We start from the raw sequence: 14,686 nt of genomic DNA on the forward strand, positions 1-14,686 counted from the left end.
ATCTAATGTACAGCACAACCTAAGATTTCACTCTGTGTTCCTTTAGCAATTTCATAGCTCATTTGTGGTCTCTCAAACTGTATGCTTTGTAATGGTCAGAACTGCTCCTAAGGGATTGTACCAACGTTCTGTCAATTCTACACTTAGGAATGTTTCTTGATGTTCCATCTACATTTTCACTCTTCCCAGTTTCACCCTTCTTGTTCTTCCACAGAGAGCTCATTTTAATCAAAGAACTGGACGTAGCTTCTGCTATCAAAACTCAACTGAGCTGCAGTTCTAACAAGGAGTCATTTCTTTTGTGAAGAAAAAACAACAAAAAGGTAGTTTTTGCTCTTTTTTGCTCTATACAGAAGGTATTATTTTGTACTGATCTTAGAATGCTGTCAGTCTTCATGAGACCTTGGGATAAGGACAATATAACTAAAAATACAACCTGAAACACACAGTACAGCAAACCTAATGTCCAAACATCACCTTTCTCTGCCTGAATTATTTTATTGAGTCTGTGTAGAGACCAGTGTATGAGCTAGCTTCCTAGCGTGTTATCCTGTGTTGAAGAAGCAAAAGTGTGATGCATTGGTGGAACTGTCAGTGTAGAACAGAGCAATCTATGCAAGACAGGTAGACCTTTATTTTAATAGAAAGCTGTTTGTAAGATGGAAACAATTAAAACACTGAAGAGTACTCCCAGCCTTTTATGAGCAAAGGGCAACAATAAAAATGTAGAAACACTGAAGATTAAGGATCATTTGTAGCAAAAATCTGTCTAGCATAATGGAGTGTCCAGGTAGAAACAGGGTGAAGAAGAGAAGTATTATTGTCTTCTTCCTAGAATTTCTTCTTGTATACCTGTGCTTACAGCAGATGGGGAGCTCCAGCCTGGCAGATTTAAAATCTAGTTCTCCTTGTAGAGGAAATTTGGAAGCAAATGGCCTCTGGGGTGTCCTAGTTCTGGTCTGGTTGGGCTTGCAGCTGTCTCCCTGTTGGTGATCACAGCAGCTGGTGAGCTGAGAGCAGGCAGCAAGCACAGCACAGTTGGTTGGCAGGCCTTAAGCATTGCCCTTTGGCATTTGCAGCAGCAGCAACGTGCCTCCTGATGAACCACTGTTACAGGTAGCTTTTCCTTCACGTCACGTCAGTGCTAGCCATAAGTGCAGTTAGAACTGGTACTACTATTAGAAGTTCTAATTCTGAAGCTTCTCTGTTGGTATTTGTTCCTTGTTCAAGACAGCTTATGAATCTAAGCTACTGAACATAAGACTTGTAAGGCAAAGAACTGGCAGAATCACAGTCCCTGCCTCTCTGTCCCTGCTGAACAGTGACATGAAAAAAATGCAGACATCTTAATTGATTTCCAGTAAGCAAGCAGTTAATTCCTTCTCCGGTGACTAGCTGATTGCCCAGGTGACTAGGATTGAATGAGAAAGCAGGCTGTAGAGTAAGCTGGTCAAATTCACCAGGGAAAAGAACAGGAAATTCATAAAAACTGATGCCAGTAAAATGTAGATGAAAAAACAGAGAGGGCTCTTATGTTGAGGAACATTGGAGGAGTCTTAATGCAGATCTGTAAGATTACTTCAGGGTAAGATTAGTTCTGCTTGTGATCCATACTAAGCTGTTTCTGAACTTGAATTCCTAATGCCTGTTTATTTTTCTGATTTTCTTTTTCTTCCTATGTAGGCTTTTCCTGTAAAACAACCTATGAAATATAATACTTCTCTAAAAACTGGAGGAGTGACCACACATCTCTGCATAATTTGTCAGGGAAATAGGGGAGGTCTGTATCAACTTCCTCATTCTTTGATATCTGTCATTTTTCTCCAGCATGAAATACTGCTTGGACAGTAGCTCATTATTTATTGCTTCTATCTTTGGCATGTTGACATAGTTTGCTTCTCTTTGGTTTCTGTTCCAGTGTCATATATTTTCTTGCAAGTGCAATGCAAATAAAACCACTCTTCAAACCAATGTTAAATACTAGAATCTTGTCCTTGCCTCGTAACATTCAGGCTACTAGACTTTCAGAATGTAAGAAATTTGCTAATGCAAATAACAGAACAAAACAATTTTATTTTCCACCACAAAGGATGTGCAGGATACAATGGGTTTTGAATTTGACAATGTTTCTCTTTACTGTTAGGAAGGGAGGGGACCCAAATGGTTGTATGTCCATCAGAAACATGAGTGACTTAACTCCTGTGTTATCCTCTTTTTTATTGGAAAGCTATTGAATCCTTTCAGACATGCATATTTAATTTCCTCAGTAAGTCTTCCAGCGAATAGAATGTCTGCCCAAATGCAAGCCCCTGGATAGACTGGAGAATGACAAGAGTTCCCATGCTAGAGATAGCAGAGAGCATTAGCAATCTAAGCAGATAAGAGATGGAAGCATTTAGGAGTAAAATAGGTTGATTTGTGAAGTCTGGCTGGCTGTCCAGAATTTCCTCTTACTTACATTTAATGCCATACATATACCATGGAAATAATATATTTTGTCACCAACTTTGATGTTCTGAATGCAAATTTGAGTTTAATACTCTGCGAGGAGGCTCAGGGTTGTCCTTATACTCAAAGGAAATTTTACATTCTCAGTTGGGGGATTCAGGGAAGCAATGCATTTTCTTGGCTCCAGTTTTTGTCGCTCTTTTTTCAGAAGTAGGGAAAGAGACTTAGTTCTTTACCCCACGACCTACAAAGACACAATGCAGTTCACACCCAGCAGGATAGAGATTTTTTAATTGTCCCATAAAACAAAATGGACTTGACCTTAAAATACAGTTTTCCATTTACTTTCTCACTATGTGAAGTCCAAAAGGTTCTGCTTAAACAGCAATAACCCCAGAAATTTTAAAAGCCCAATGGAAACATCCCTCATTTAGCTATCTTTCAACCTTCCAAACCCAAAAGGAGTGCTTGGAATCCTTCTCTGACAGAAGATCCATCATTGTGACCATCCGTGTCCATCATTAAGATATTTCAACTCTGATGGACACAGAGCATAAAATATACCAAACACACAGGAGTAATACTAAAATGACAACATAGATTTGACAATAAAACACAAAAAGTTGAAAAAATTATATTAAGACTTTTATCTTAATGCAGGATACATGTGTTTAGTTAAAAATACAGAACATGAAGAAAAATATAACACTATTAGTATACTAAAATCCCTCAAACATAATTGGAAAACAACTCTAAAATATTCTGTACATTTTTTCTCTTTACAAAACATTTGAAAATGCCAGTCCTATAAACTGGTATAAAAATATCATCTCTGGAATGCTTTCCTAAGACCGTGTAAAGGTGTGTTTTATGCAAAAGCATACTGTACAACTTGTGTCATTTCAGCACTGCCCTCCCTGCCTAGATGAGGTAATTGATCTTCGGTGCAAAATGAGCTGTAAATGCAGGAATGCTATAGCAATCTTATTTGTGCTCCTGTAGTTGCTCACCAGTTTACTTTCAAAAGCCTTTAAATCTGGTCTAATCTATGGTCAGAGTAGTGCAGCCATTCCTGTGCTTTGTGAAAAGTGTAAAAATTAAAGGTCTTTCAAAAGTCCTTTGTCAGCTTCAAGGACTTATGTGTTCTATGGCATTGGATTGGTGCAGTGATTTTCATTTTCTAGATGAGTCTTAGCTCATCTAAAGACATCTGTGAGAGGCTAATTATGAAAAGCAAGCCTGTTGTTCTAAGAGCTCTCAATATGTATCCCTACGTTCTTTATCTTTTTTTCTATCCAGCTTTCTGTTTCTACAGTATTTATGTACAGCGCTGTCACTCTTCAAAACAGTGTACACTTCTTTGACTCTTCACGATGCCAATGACAACACTTAGCTACCTAGTTCCCTCCCCAACCAGGAGAAAAGTGAATTGCTCAGTAGAGCAAAAGAAATTGGGCACAGTGAGACAGAGCACTCAAACCCATGTCTTAAGGACACTAGGATTTCTTTTGTTTCTATTAAACAGAAAGCCTCTTCTAGTAATGTAGCCTAGCAGTGCTGTGACAGCACCATAAGACTGCTGCTGCACCATGTTGTTTAACAGGAAAATATGGATTTATGCATAGAGAAGAATGGGACCCCAGTGGTGTGGCACTAGTGCTCATCAAAGCTAGGGTTCTCACTCTACAAAGAAGGAAAATTTCACTGTTGGAAAGCCTTTCTTCCCCATTAAGGTTAATAACTCCTGAGCATTTATCTCATTTATTTGAACTTATATTCTATCACTGCAGTGCTACACAATATGAGTTTTATATACAAACTGGCCTGGATTAATTTCATTTATCTCTGATACTTTATCAGTTAGCCTACATGCTATGCTTTTGTGAAGAAACTGAGGTCATAAGATGTTTGTTGAGTTTTTTTGCCCTTCTATAACTCAGTAATGGCCAAATGCTTAGAAACTGCACCTGGTATTTATAATGCTGCATATTATGACTGGGATTGTACTTACTGTATGTGCTGTTAAGGAAGTAGGAGCGTTTCAAATTATTTTGAAATAGAATTGAAATTCTTATTGTCATCACCTGTAGTTTCATATCTTCAAATCACTTTAGAACCATAAAATAACTAGGGCTCAGAATATTCCCGAATGCTGGGTAAGTGAGCTCTATAGCACTATTTACTGATAAGAAAATGTGACGGACACGGATTTGCCAAAGCCCAGGTCGAGGTGTTTTTTGTTTTTCAGTGTTTCTTTGTTCTGAAAGAAAATGCAAGATACTTGTCTGAACCTATGGCATCTTATCTATAAATCCTAGTATTTCAGTCTGTAAACGAATAGTGGAATATGAAAATGTGTAATGCTAAAAGATAGCTAGGCCTGGTTTTGAACAACAACTTCCTGCTTTGCAAATGCCTGGACAAAACGGGGCAGAGCAGGAATCATTTCCATCTTCTGTCATAGACAAACACAGCTTGTGCAGCCAAACACAGCTGCACTGGGAAAGGCTGCCTTGACTCCTGCGGAGACTCTCCTGTTAGTGTAGGCACTGCTGCTTACAGTTCTTTGAGTTTTATAAACAGTTTGTAAAAGTGGTGGGGCTTTCTTTTGCTTTATGTTGTTTTGTTTGCTTTGTTGGTGGTTTTTTTTTTTGTTCGTTTGTTTGTTTTCTTTTTTTTTTTCGGCACCTGATTGTAAGAAAAGTTTTTCTAAGGTTCAGAACAATTTTCAGCCCATGGCTATCTCTAATTGCTTGTACTCCTTGTGGCTGTACTTATTACATTGTCTTTTCTAATGATTACTTTCTTATAAAGGCATCAGATACACTTGTGTCTTAGGCTAAAAAAGCATTAAATTCCTCTGGTTGTATCTTGCAGAATTTTATCCACTTTACTGATGACATTTCAGTGTTTTCTCCTCTTGCTACTGCAACTTCACTTAACGATTGGGTATCTGTAACTGCACACAGCTGTCTGGCAGGAGCTCACCAGGCCTTTGCACAGTGGCTTGAGTAGTTCTCAATAGGAAATCTGTCTTAGGGTTCAGCTGAACTTTTATGACTGTCAGATTGAATCTGAGTCATCTTGTGACAAACTCTACAACCAAGTTTGGTTTGTTGTCAGTTAACAAGAAATACAGCAAAATACTTTAATTTTCATCTGCATGAGCTACTATTTGTACTGTAACATCCCATTCAAACTTCTCTTCCAAGTCTTGTAGGAATTTTTTTGTGTATCCTGAACTTTCTCTAGATTAGTGCTTCTCAACTTCACATCAATCCCAGGCTTATGGTAGCTGTGCTTCAGTGATTCATGAAAAAGTTAACCCCGGTCAGCTGCAAGACTGATGCATAAGAAATTCCACTTGCACCTGCCACCCAATCCCTACTTTCTTTTCGGTCTTTCCTTCTTTCCTTTAGCCAGCTGCTTACACGCCTCATAATCACACTGTGAGTTTCCATTTTCTCCATCTCAATCGAGATTTTCACGTGGCAGCATATCAGATGCTCCAGATCTCTGAAATCCCCACTTACTTGGTTGTGGCAAACCTGATTCATTCTTTGCTTTTAGCCACAGAAATCCTGCAGACCTCATTCACTCCTCTAACTTGCAGGTCCTTTTGTGCACCGTCTTCTTTTTTCCCAGCTCTTAATTCCCACATTGCAATTTTAAAGCATCAAAACAGGTTTTCTTTTCTACTTTTATATGAAGTCTGCAGTGAAACCACATCTGTAGCCCACACTGCACAAACAGGAAGAGTTGAGCATTACACTGCCTGCTCAAGCTGATGTTGAAAGCAACTTTTCCCTTATAGATTGAACTTCTGACCCCTCGTAGCTCCATACAAATATCAGATGGAACTGAAACCATTAAACAGAACTTAAAGCACTAAAGAAACAAGGGGTATAACAGAAAAATAAGATCATATTGTCATGATTTATAATATAAATCAACTTTTAATAATAAAAATGCTATTGTTTTCAATGAGAATAACATGTACATTTCAATGTAAAACAGCGCACAGTGTAAATGCCCTTAGATGCTCTTCTGTGCATCTCTAATGTCTACAATGACTGCATAAATGAGGGCAACGATCCTCACCAGGCTGTATAAACTGCTGCAGTTCTGCTGCACAGAACTGATGTAGGCAAAGCAAGGATCTAAGTTTGTAAGTGTTCTTTTTACATTTGGGTGTTCCTACAGTTCTTATTTTGATTAATACTAAGTATGTTTTAAGTTGATGATTCAGTAAAGAAACATCCATTTCTTCTTCAAACAGCATGTGACGTGAATAACTCTTGCAAAATTGGAAGGGAAAAAAAAAAGGAAAAAAGAGAGAAAGTGCACTGAAATAATGCTTTGTTCATCTTACTGCAGTACAGAATGGCTACTCTAGTAAAGTCCCCTCTGTCTGACAGCTGGCTAATGCTGGGCTGTCCTGGTTCCCTGCAACAGATTACTGTAGGTCAAAGCAAATATTAAAAGTGAGAAATTAAACCAAGATGTTCCTTATCCCAAAGTATTGTAGAGGCAAGAAAAAAATAATTCAAAAATTCTGAGACAAGACTGAGAATTTGTGTCCTCAAACTTGGCTTCAGCTGTTTTGTGCTGATGTATAGATTAGAAAATGTGAAAGAACTCAATATCCACCTTGAAAGACTCTAATTTTAGGATTTCAATTGGTTGGGTTAATAAAATTAAGCCAGCTGAAAAACAAACAATCTCACAAATAAAAAATCCCAAACCTTTATTTTCTAGAATATACATCACTGCAAAGCGCTTCTGGATTTCGTAACAATTAACTCTTTAAAACGAGACTGTGGAGAAACAAAGGAATGGTGAATGTCCTGCACACTGTCCTACTGCCACCTGCTACAAATTTGTCATGGATGGGTGGTCGTATTAAGGCACTCACTCTAAAATATCACTATTTCTGTCCTGAGACTGCTGCCGTGTTTCATGAGTTTCAGCCAGTAATCTGGAAAAAATTACTGTGCTTGGGATAATACTGACAGGATGGGAAACAGTTTTTCAAACAAGAAAAAATAAAGTACATTATATACATGATTCCTTTTTTTCTTTTAACTTAAAAGCATCCCTAATACATCTTAATAACTGTATTAAAGACTACTTAAATATTGAACGATTTTAAATAATGTAGATTTCTTTTCAGTAAACTGGGAGTAGCTGTGTAATTGCCAGCATATTGGTCCCATTTTAAACAATATAGTTTTTATTTAAATCTTGTATATATAATAACATGATCCAAAACACATATTCCACTCCACATAAATAAGTATAGTTCTTCTGACCGGGTTTTTAAAACTACATCTGTTCAAATAATCAGATTCTAAGACTGTATTTTTCCTTTGTAAAGTTTGTTTTAAAATCTTTCACTCCAATCTCTCCCCTTAATTATTACTGTATTTCCAGAGTACATAACAGGGCATTAGTAAAAAGAGTTAATCCCAAACCTGAAGGCTACAGTAAGTAAAATGAAGTAATGGTAAGAAGTATTATGGAATGTATACTCTGCAGCATAGAGAGATTGGTTCTCACTGGGCTGAAGTGGAAAATGACTCCAGTAGAAATTCTTTTTGCTTGCATCTGAATTAGCCATTGACTGTGCTATCTGTTGATCCAAAGTGCAGGTCAGTACATTACAAAGTGGTGTTTATGAAGCTACTGTTCAAGGCCACTGACCAAAATTATGCTGGCAATTAAATGGATGCCAGATGCAGTACAGGGAGAGACAGAGGTGTCATCCTGGGTTTTCTCAACCAACCCAAATCTTCAAGTCCACGGCTTTTAAGTGGCAGCACAAACATTATCAGTAAAACTGCACTTTCTTGCTGCATAACTGTCACTGTTCCAGGCAGCTACCAATGGCAGTAACACCCATCTTAGTTCTGTGGGGTTTGTTTCAAGAATTTCTTCAAGAGGTCAAAGAAATACAAGAATCCCTGCGTGTGCTGCAGGGCTTCAGAGGCAGATTCCTGGTGTCTGGGGCCAGCAGGTTCATCTCCTGCAAAGGCAGCCTCCTCCTCTCTTGTTTCAGTGCCATAGCGTTGGTCAGCGTGGGTCCTCAGACAGGGCTGCTTGTTGGTGCGTGTTTTAGTTGTGCCACAATGTAGGTGCCTCTGTCACGTTTATAAATCCCCATCTGTAGGTGGCTGGCACAGTCTGTAGAGTCTTTAAGGCAGATTAAGAGTATGGTATTAAATGTCATAAGAAAGATAACAAAGTTACTGGTATAGTATATAAAAGCTAGCTTCTCCCTTGTCATTCTGCAAGCCTTAGGTGCAACCCAATAGCAAGAATGTCACTGTTTTTATTTTTCATAATTGCAAATATAAGTGTTTTATTAACTCTATTTATTAACTAAAATATTTATAATCATTGTTTAAATACTATTTGAAACACTGTATCACTCCTTTTTACCTTTGGCCCAGTTTGGGTCTTCAGCAACCCTTTTCTTGTTGTTTTTTTCCATTCTATTTGAATACAGCGTAGTAAATGGGTCTTTTACAACTTCTCTTTCAAGACTGCTATTACAGAGTTTGCTTGACAAACTGAATGCTAGGAAATGTGTACTGAGAATTAACAGTTCACTGGGTCTCCCTTTGACTTTGCTCAGTTTTATTTCAAATTACGAGTGGAATCCAGAAGGGACACGTATCTGAACTTCATTACCCTGAAATAATCCAAGCGAATGGTCCTGGAATTTAAAGTGTAAATGTCTTTTATTTGTTTGTAAAGCTGCTCATTTTTATACACAGCATGTTGTTACGGTCATAAAAATGGAACCAAAGTAATGTAGGTCATTAACAAGGCAAAATAACCACACTGCTAAAAGCTGATGCATGATGCTGGGGATGTGGCACAGGAGCCAACCCTGACTATTTTCTTAATTCTTTTTCAAAATAACAATTGCAACAGAAAGACAAGGTTACAAGCACTAAATATTTTCACTTTAAGGACTCTGAGAAAACAAACCAAAGCCATGCTGTTATAGTAAATGTCATCACATCTCTAAAATTTGAAATAATTTCCCTGAGGTATTTCGAGGAGCACACAGCTGTATCTGAAGGGATTGCAAAGATTTCACGGGATCTTTTCTGATGCAGATTCCTGCACGCTGAAACTGTTTTGTGTGCTTCATGTGAAAAATGGCATTAACAAGAGCAAAAGAGAAGTTTCTCTATTCTCTATTTCTACAAACTATTCTCTACAGATAGTCATCGTGATGGTTTATGACCATGTATGAAAACGCTGCGCTACAGTTTATTAAAGAATATTCTTTTCTCTCTTATGTCTTGAAGGACTTTTACAACCTGGGTAATTCTATGATTCTCTGAAATCTGTTCTTTCATAAATAAGCAGTCAAGATATTTTAAGCACACAATAGGACTGTAGCCAAAGTACTGGCTTATGAATTGTCTTTGCATATCTGCTGTCAGATTTGCCATTCAGGAATTTTTCTCTCTCAGCATTCCACAGATGGCTGTCAATCACTAACAATATCAGCTCATAGCAATGGTCTGAAAAAGACCCTTCTTTTTCTTCTGTGATGTTTTTGTGGTTTTTTTTTTTTATTTTTTTTTTTGAAAATGCAGAAACATTTGAAGTTAATGATATGCAAATTGTAACAGGCTGAGCTTATTAAGCTACACTGCACTTAATTTAGTACAGTGAGAAAGGAGAACATGATTTTTTTTTTTCCTGCTATTACTACTAAGGAGATCTTTGGTTCCAACAGGACCTGCACAGTTGTTACAGAAACATAAAACAAGCATTTCAGGTAAGATGCAGAATACGTAACAACCTACCGAGGTGCACACTGCGGCATTTGGTCCATCACTTTCAGATTCTTGGCAGAGATTTCAACCCTTGGTCCCTAAAGAAACGAAGAATTTATGGTACTGATGATATTGATAAAGGATCTGATCCTTAGGGGAAAATAACGTAATAGGAGTATGTTTTCTATCTGAGAACCCATTAACTACTTTTAGAGAAGTTGGAATCTGCTGGTAGATACATTAGTCATCTGTGTTTACTGAAAAGATAAAATTAATCCCAAAGCACTTTACAAGCACTGTTGTCTACCACTAGGGAGTTTCTACAATTTAACACTGATTGAGACTTTTGATTTTTGTACATGCAGAAATTGTCTTAAGTATCCTAGCTAGTCTCTACTTTCTAACCATCAAGGCACGTACTTTAAATAATGCATACTGAGGCATATAATTGCTGTATAATGGCTGTACATGCAGAAGTTAATTTGTTGTGTCAGAGATGGGTAGCTGTTCAGACACTATTAACAGATGGGCTATATGAGTTTGTGGTGAACAAAATACAATGCCATGCTGAAATAAATAGGTGCTTTTACTATTACTGGAATGTTACTGGAATAAAGGTAGTGGCTTGCAGTAGACACACAGGTCCTAATACTTACTTGCTTTCGCATGATGTCTGTAGCTTGCATGATACACTTGGGCAAAAGTCCATGACTTCGAGCCAGTATGGCTGCTTGCTCCAGGGACACACTTAATGTACTTCTGAACATGGAACAAGTGATACTAAATCATTGATCATATTTAAAAACATAATAGAGGCAACTATAGGACACTTATTTATTAAGTATGGATTCTATTAGCTAGCTTTTTTGTATCTATTACTTAGCTTTTTCCACTTAAACCATAAAATGAGCTTTAGTCCTGCATTTTCGGTCTCTTTACACTTGCTTCCTGCAATTGTTCAAGTCTCCAGCAGTGTTGCTATGAGGCTATGTTTCACTGCTCTTCTGCACTAATTTCTGTATATGCAATTTTTGTATCTATGCAATGAACTCATTTAGTGAATGGCATTGGTTGATGAAACAAAGTTTATGTGCCCAAACTAATTATTAACAGAACTATTTCTGTCTCAGCCTACATAAAATAATTACATCCTTATTATAGTCCTTTAACATCTACCTTGCTATTGATTTAAACTGAATCAAATATATTGCTCGGGTCTCCAGAAAAGACCAACATTTGCACTGGAACCCTAACACTTCTGTTTTCAGAATCTCACCTCTGCATCCCAGTGCCACACATGGTAATCTGACAGGCTCCAAGTCGGTAACAGAGCTCAGAGGATATAGGAAGTAGGCCAGCTCCTGATGTGTTACTGCTAGAGTATCCTGATGGGGTGGGCTTTGTGTTAATGAAGGACTTCATCAGCCTGCAAAGCTCATCCATTGCATTAATGGGACGAATAAGCTAAACAAAGCAAGAAGAATCACAAAAACATCAGTGGCTCATGTACTCTTTCAGTTGTAAATTTACACTTATTTATCCTGTCTCCAGACATACTATCACTACACAAGTCACTGCTGCACAATAATGAATATTTGAAAGTGAAAAAATACAAGCGATGACTTAGGTGTGGGGCAATTTTTTGCAGTCATCACAGATCACTGAGATTATTTACAATGTACATTACAATGGCAAAGATGATTTGTTTTCACTGCAGTAGTACTTACTGCCTTACGTGCAAATATTCCCATGTCACCAGCCCCAGTTAGACTGCCTCTAGCTGAGATGCTGGGAAGCACTATGGTTCTGGTGTTTCCTTCTATAATTGTGAATAAAGTTTAATTTCTAAAGTATTTAGAATATTTGTTCATTTTTTTTATACATCTGTGAGGGCGAAGAATGAATTCATTCTGTCTAACATCAGATACCCCATTTAGAAGGAGATAAACAGGGCAATATGAAGTCTTACTAGTGCCTAAGTTAGAGGGTTTGTGTTAACTCCAGTTACCCATGCTTTTCTTCAAACAAAAGCCCCAGAGAAATTCACAGCACTTCTTCAGGGCAGGGAATTCTTTTAAATTATACTTGGGTTTGTACAGGCCTGCTTTATGGCTATCACATGACTGAGGTTTAAGAGACCAACTGCTGTAGAAATAAAACCAGTAACAAAATAACAATACCTGGTCAATCTTCACTGCGGTAGTATTAGAATCAGTGGGCAAGTTTGACCTCTCTAGATAAAATGTCCTGCAAAAAGACCAGCAAGAATTACATTAGTCAGCAAGTCTCATTTCAAGCACGTACGTGTACTTATGTAAAACTTCTGAAAAGACTGAAAAAGAGAGAAGTCTTGTACTTCACGATGTGCTTTCTTACTGAAGCTTTTTGTTGCCGAAGCTCGTATAGTCTGTACTGAAATACTCCTGAAACACTTTTTAATTTTAGCTCTGCTCAAACTTCTGAAGTCAAATCAGATAGGAATCTCATCCTGTACAGTGCAGCACTTCAGAACAAGCTTAGCTGTGGGAAGAAAGTTAATGGGTTTCTTACTCAATGGGGATCTCCAAGAATCATACTTGTACAGGAAATCAACAGGAGTGGGATTTTTTTTCATTAGTTTTAATGTCTTTAGCAATGAGCACTCTTTTCAACATATTTTAAGGTGAAGGAGAAGTATGAAATACCTGAGTTTACGGTAGTATTGCTGCACTTTTTCTAGAGATTGAGCATTAATTTGTTGTGGAAGTTCTTCTAGAGATAAGCCAGCTGGTTGTGATTGCCCCTCCATACTCTCTAGAGCTAAAAGAGAAAACGTTTTATTATATTTTAAATTTAAATAATAACATTTACTTGTTTATCTCTGCATCATTTCACTGCTTTGCAAATGATGTTAGATCATGTCAAGGCTAACTACTGCCCATTAATATAATTTTGGTGTGAATGTTTGCTTATCTACTCAGTATTCCTTCAATTCCAGCCTGGAAGATTCTCTCACAGCACATGCTTCTAAAAAGACTTGCCTATAGCTTGGGAGCAGCTCCTGGTACCATACTAGATCAGATTGTCCATGTACAGCCAATATGTTTTTATGACCTGAAGCTTTAGAGAAAGGCATACAAAAGCCCCAAGCAGGCATATCATGTTCTCATGACTGTATCTTATTCGAATCTCTAACACTCCCTAGGAGTGTCCCAGAATAGAACCACCTGCTTCTTAAATATATCTGTAGTTTTCAGCTCCGTAATGTTAAGAGCTTGATGGTCACTCTTTATTTTGAACCTTTCACTATCATCAGTTAGCTTATTTTTCTAAGAAAGCTTTTTATAGACACCTTTTGTAAATAGCACCGTGTGTAGTTTCAAGCTTCCTCCATTCTGAAACCGAGAAGGCAGTTTGGAGAAGTAGTAGCTGTCAAGATAAAAGATAACCTTCAAGGCTTGACGACTTCCTTCGATGTGGTAGAAGACATGAGTATCTGCAGAAATAAACATAAAGATAAAACACTTACTGCATTACCACAGTGGGAGAAATTTGTAACCATTGCTGCCTGAGTTTGTTAGATCATCTATTGACGTTTCACATCTCCACCATCAAATTAATAAGGGAGAGGCTTTACTGAGAGAAAATAAGTTCTGAAATATCATGCTAGCTGCATCTTCTAAAGCATAGTAATACAACAAACGTGGCCAACAATCAAAATCCTATCTTGTTTTCTGGCATCCTGTAGCCAGTAAACATGGAAAGAGAGTTGGTAGGGTGACACAGATGTGAGCTAGTGAGGGACAGTCCTTACACTGTTGGTAGTGAGGTGAATTACAAACATCTGTAAAAATCACACAGGTAAGGTGCTGTGGCACAGACCATAGCTCCAAATCACTGAGCTTGCTGCTCAATATTCTCCAGGCCTGACATTGTCTGTTAGATTTATAATCATGGAGGATGATAATCCATAAAACAAACAAGAAAAAAAGAGTTTAAAAGAAACTGAGTGTACTCACTTGCTACAAGACTTTCATCCAGCTGCTTGAAATAAAAGGCAACTTTGTCCAGTTCTGTCAGAGTGACCTGGATGTCTTCCAGCATGGTGCGCTCCTCTTTCTGTAGGGCAAAGAACCAGATATAAATAGGTGACTGTCTGCCAGGAAGAGATCAATAACAGGACAGTATAGTTGCTGCTGGCGTGCTTTGGTTCAGGAGATCTAGTGCAGAATACAGAGATTTCCACAAACTCCTCTCCAAGTAATTAATTAGTGGTGGCTTTATAACTTTTTGATACAAACACAGCTGCCCTTTGCTTAGATGTCATTTGACATGATTCACAGGGAGTACAGAGGTTTAAAGACTGAATAGTTTTGAAGGGGTCTATTTTTCCAGACTTTATCTTGTATCTACAAATATAAGAAGAGCTTTTTGGTTATTGTGAAATAAATGTCCATACA

At 37.7% G+C, this 14,686-nt stretch overlaps 1 protein-coding gene and 1 long non-coding RNA gene across 7 annotated transcripts in view; one reads left to right on the forward strand and one right to left on the reverse strand.

The window, feature by feature from the left end:
* LOC149915616 (uncharacterized) overlaps positions 1–2,031 on the forward strand; it is a 131,744-nt gene extending 129,713 nt beyond the window's left edge. For 2 of the 3 annotated variants that reach the window (XR_016471956.1, XR_016471957.1), the window contains 2 exons: positions 215–323; positions 1,684–2,013. This is a non-coding gene — a long non-coding RNA (uncharacterized LOC149915616). Of the gene's footprint in view, positions 1–214; positions 324–1,683 lie in introns of all 3 variants that reach the window. The other variant, XR_016471958.1, reaches the window with a different exon arrangement.
* A 3,083-nt stretch (positions 2,032–5,114) lies between these two features.
* PREX1 (phosphatidylinositol-3,4,5-trisphosphate dependent Rac exchange factor 1) overlaps positions 5,115–14,686 on the reverse strand; it is a 148,781-nt gene continuing 139,209 nt past the window's right edge. For all 4 annotated transcript variants that reach the window (XM_031590519.2, XM_031590511.2, XM_090152152.1 and 1 more), the window contains 8 exons: positions 14,246–14,345; positions 13,579–13,722; positions 12,932–13,046; positions 12,428–12,494; positions 11,524–11,711; positions 10,904–11,006; positions 10,278–10,345; positions 5,115–8,640 (listed from right to left, as the gene is read on the reverse strand). In XM_031590519.2, coding sequence (XP_031446379.2) covers positions 8,598–8,640; positions 10,278–10,345; positions 10,904–11,006; positions 11,524–11,711; positions 12,428–12,494; positions 12,932–13,046; positions 13,579–13,722; positions 14,246–14,345 — 828 coding nt within the window. In that variant the 3' untranslated portion in view covers positions 5,115–8,597. The remainder of the gene's footprint in view (positions 8,641–10,277; positions 10,346–10,903; positions 11,007–11,523; positions 11,712–12,427; positions 12,495–12,931; positions 13,047–13,578; positions 13,723–14,245; positions 14,346–14,686) is intronic.

This window comes from Phasianus colchicus, chromosome 17 (assembly GCF_987193195.1).
Source record: "Phasianus colchicus chromosome 17, bPhaCol1.hap1.1, whole genome shotgun sequence".
NCBI classification, from domain to species: domain Eukaryota; kingdom Metazoa; phylum Chordata; class Aves; order Galliformes; family Phasianidae; genus Phasianus; species Phasianus colchicus.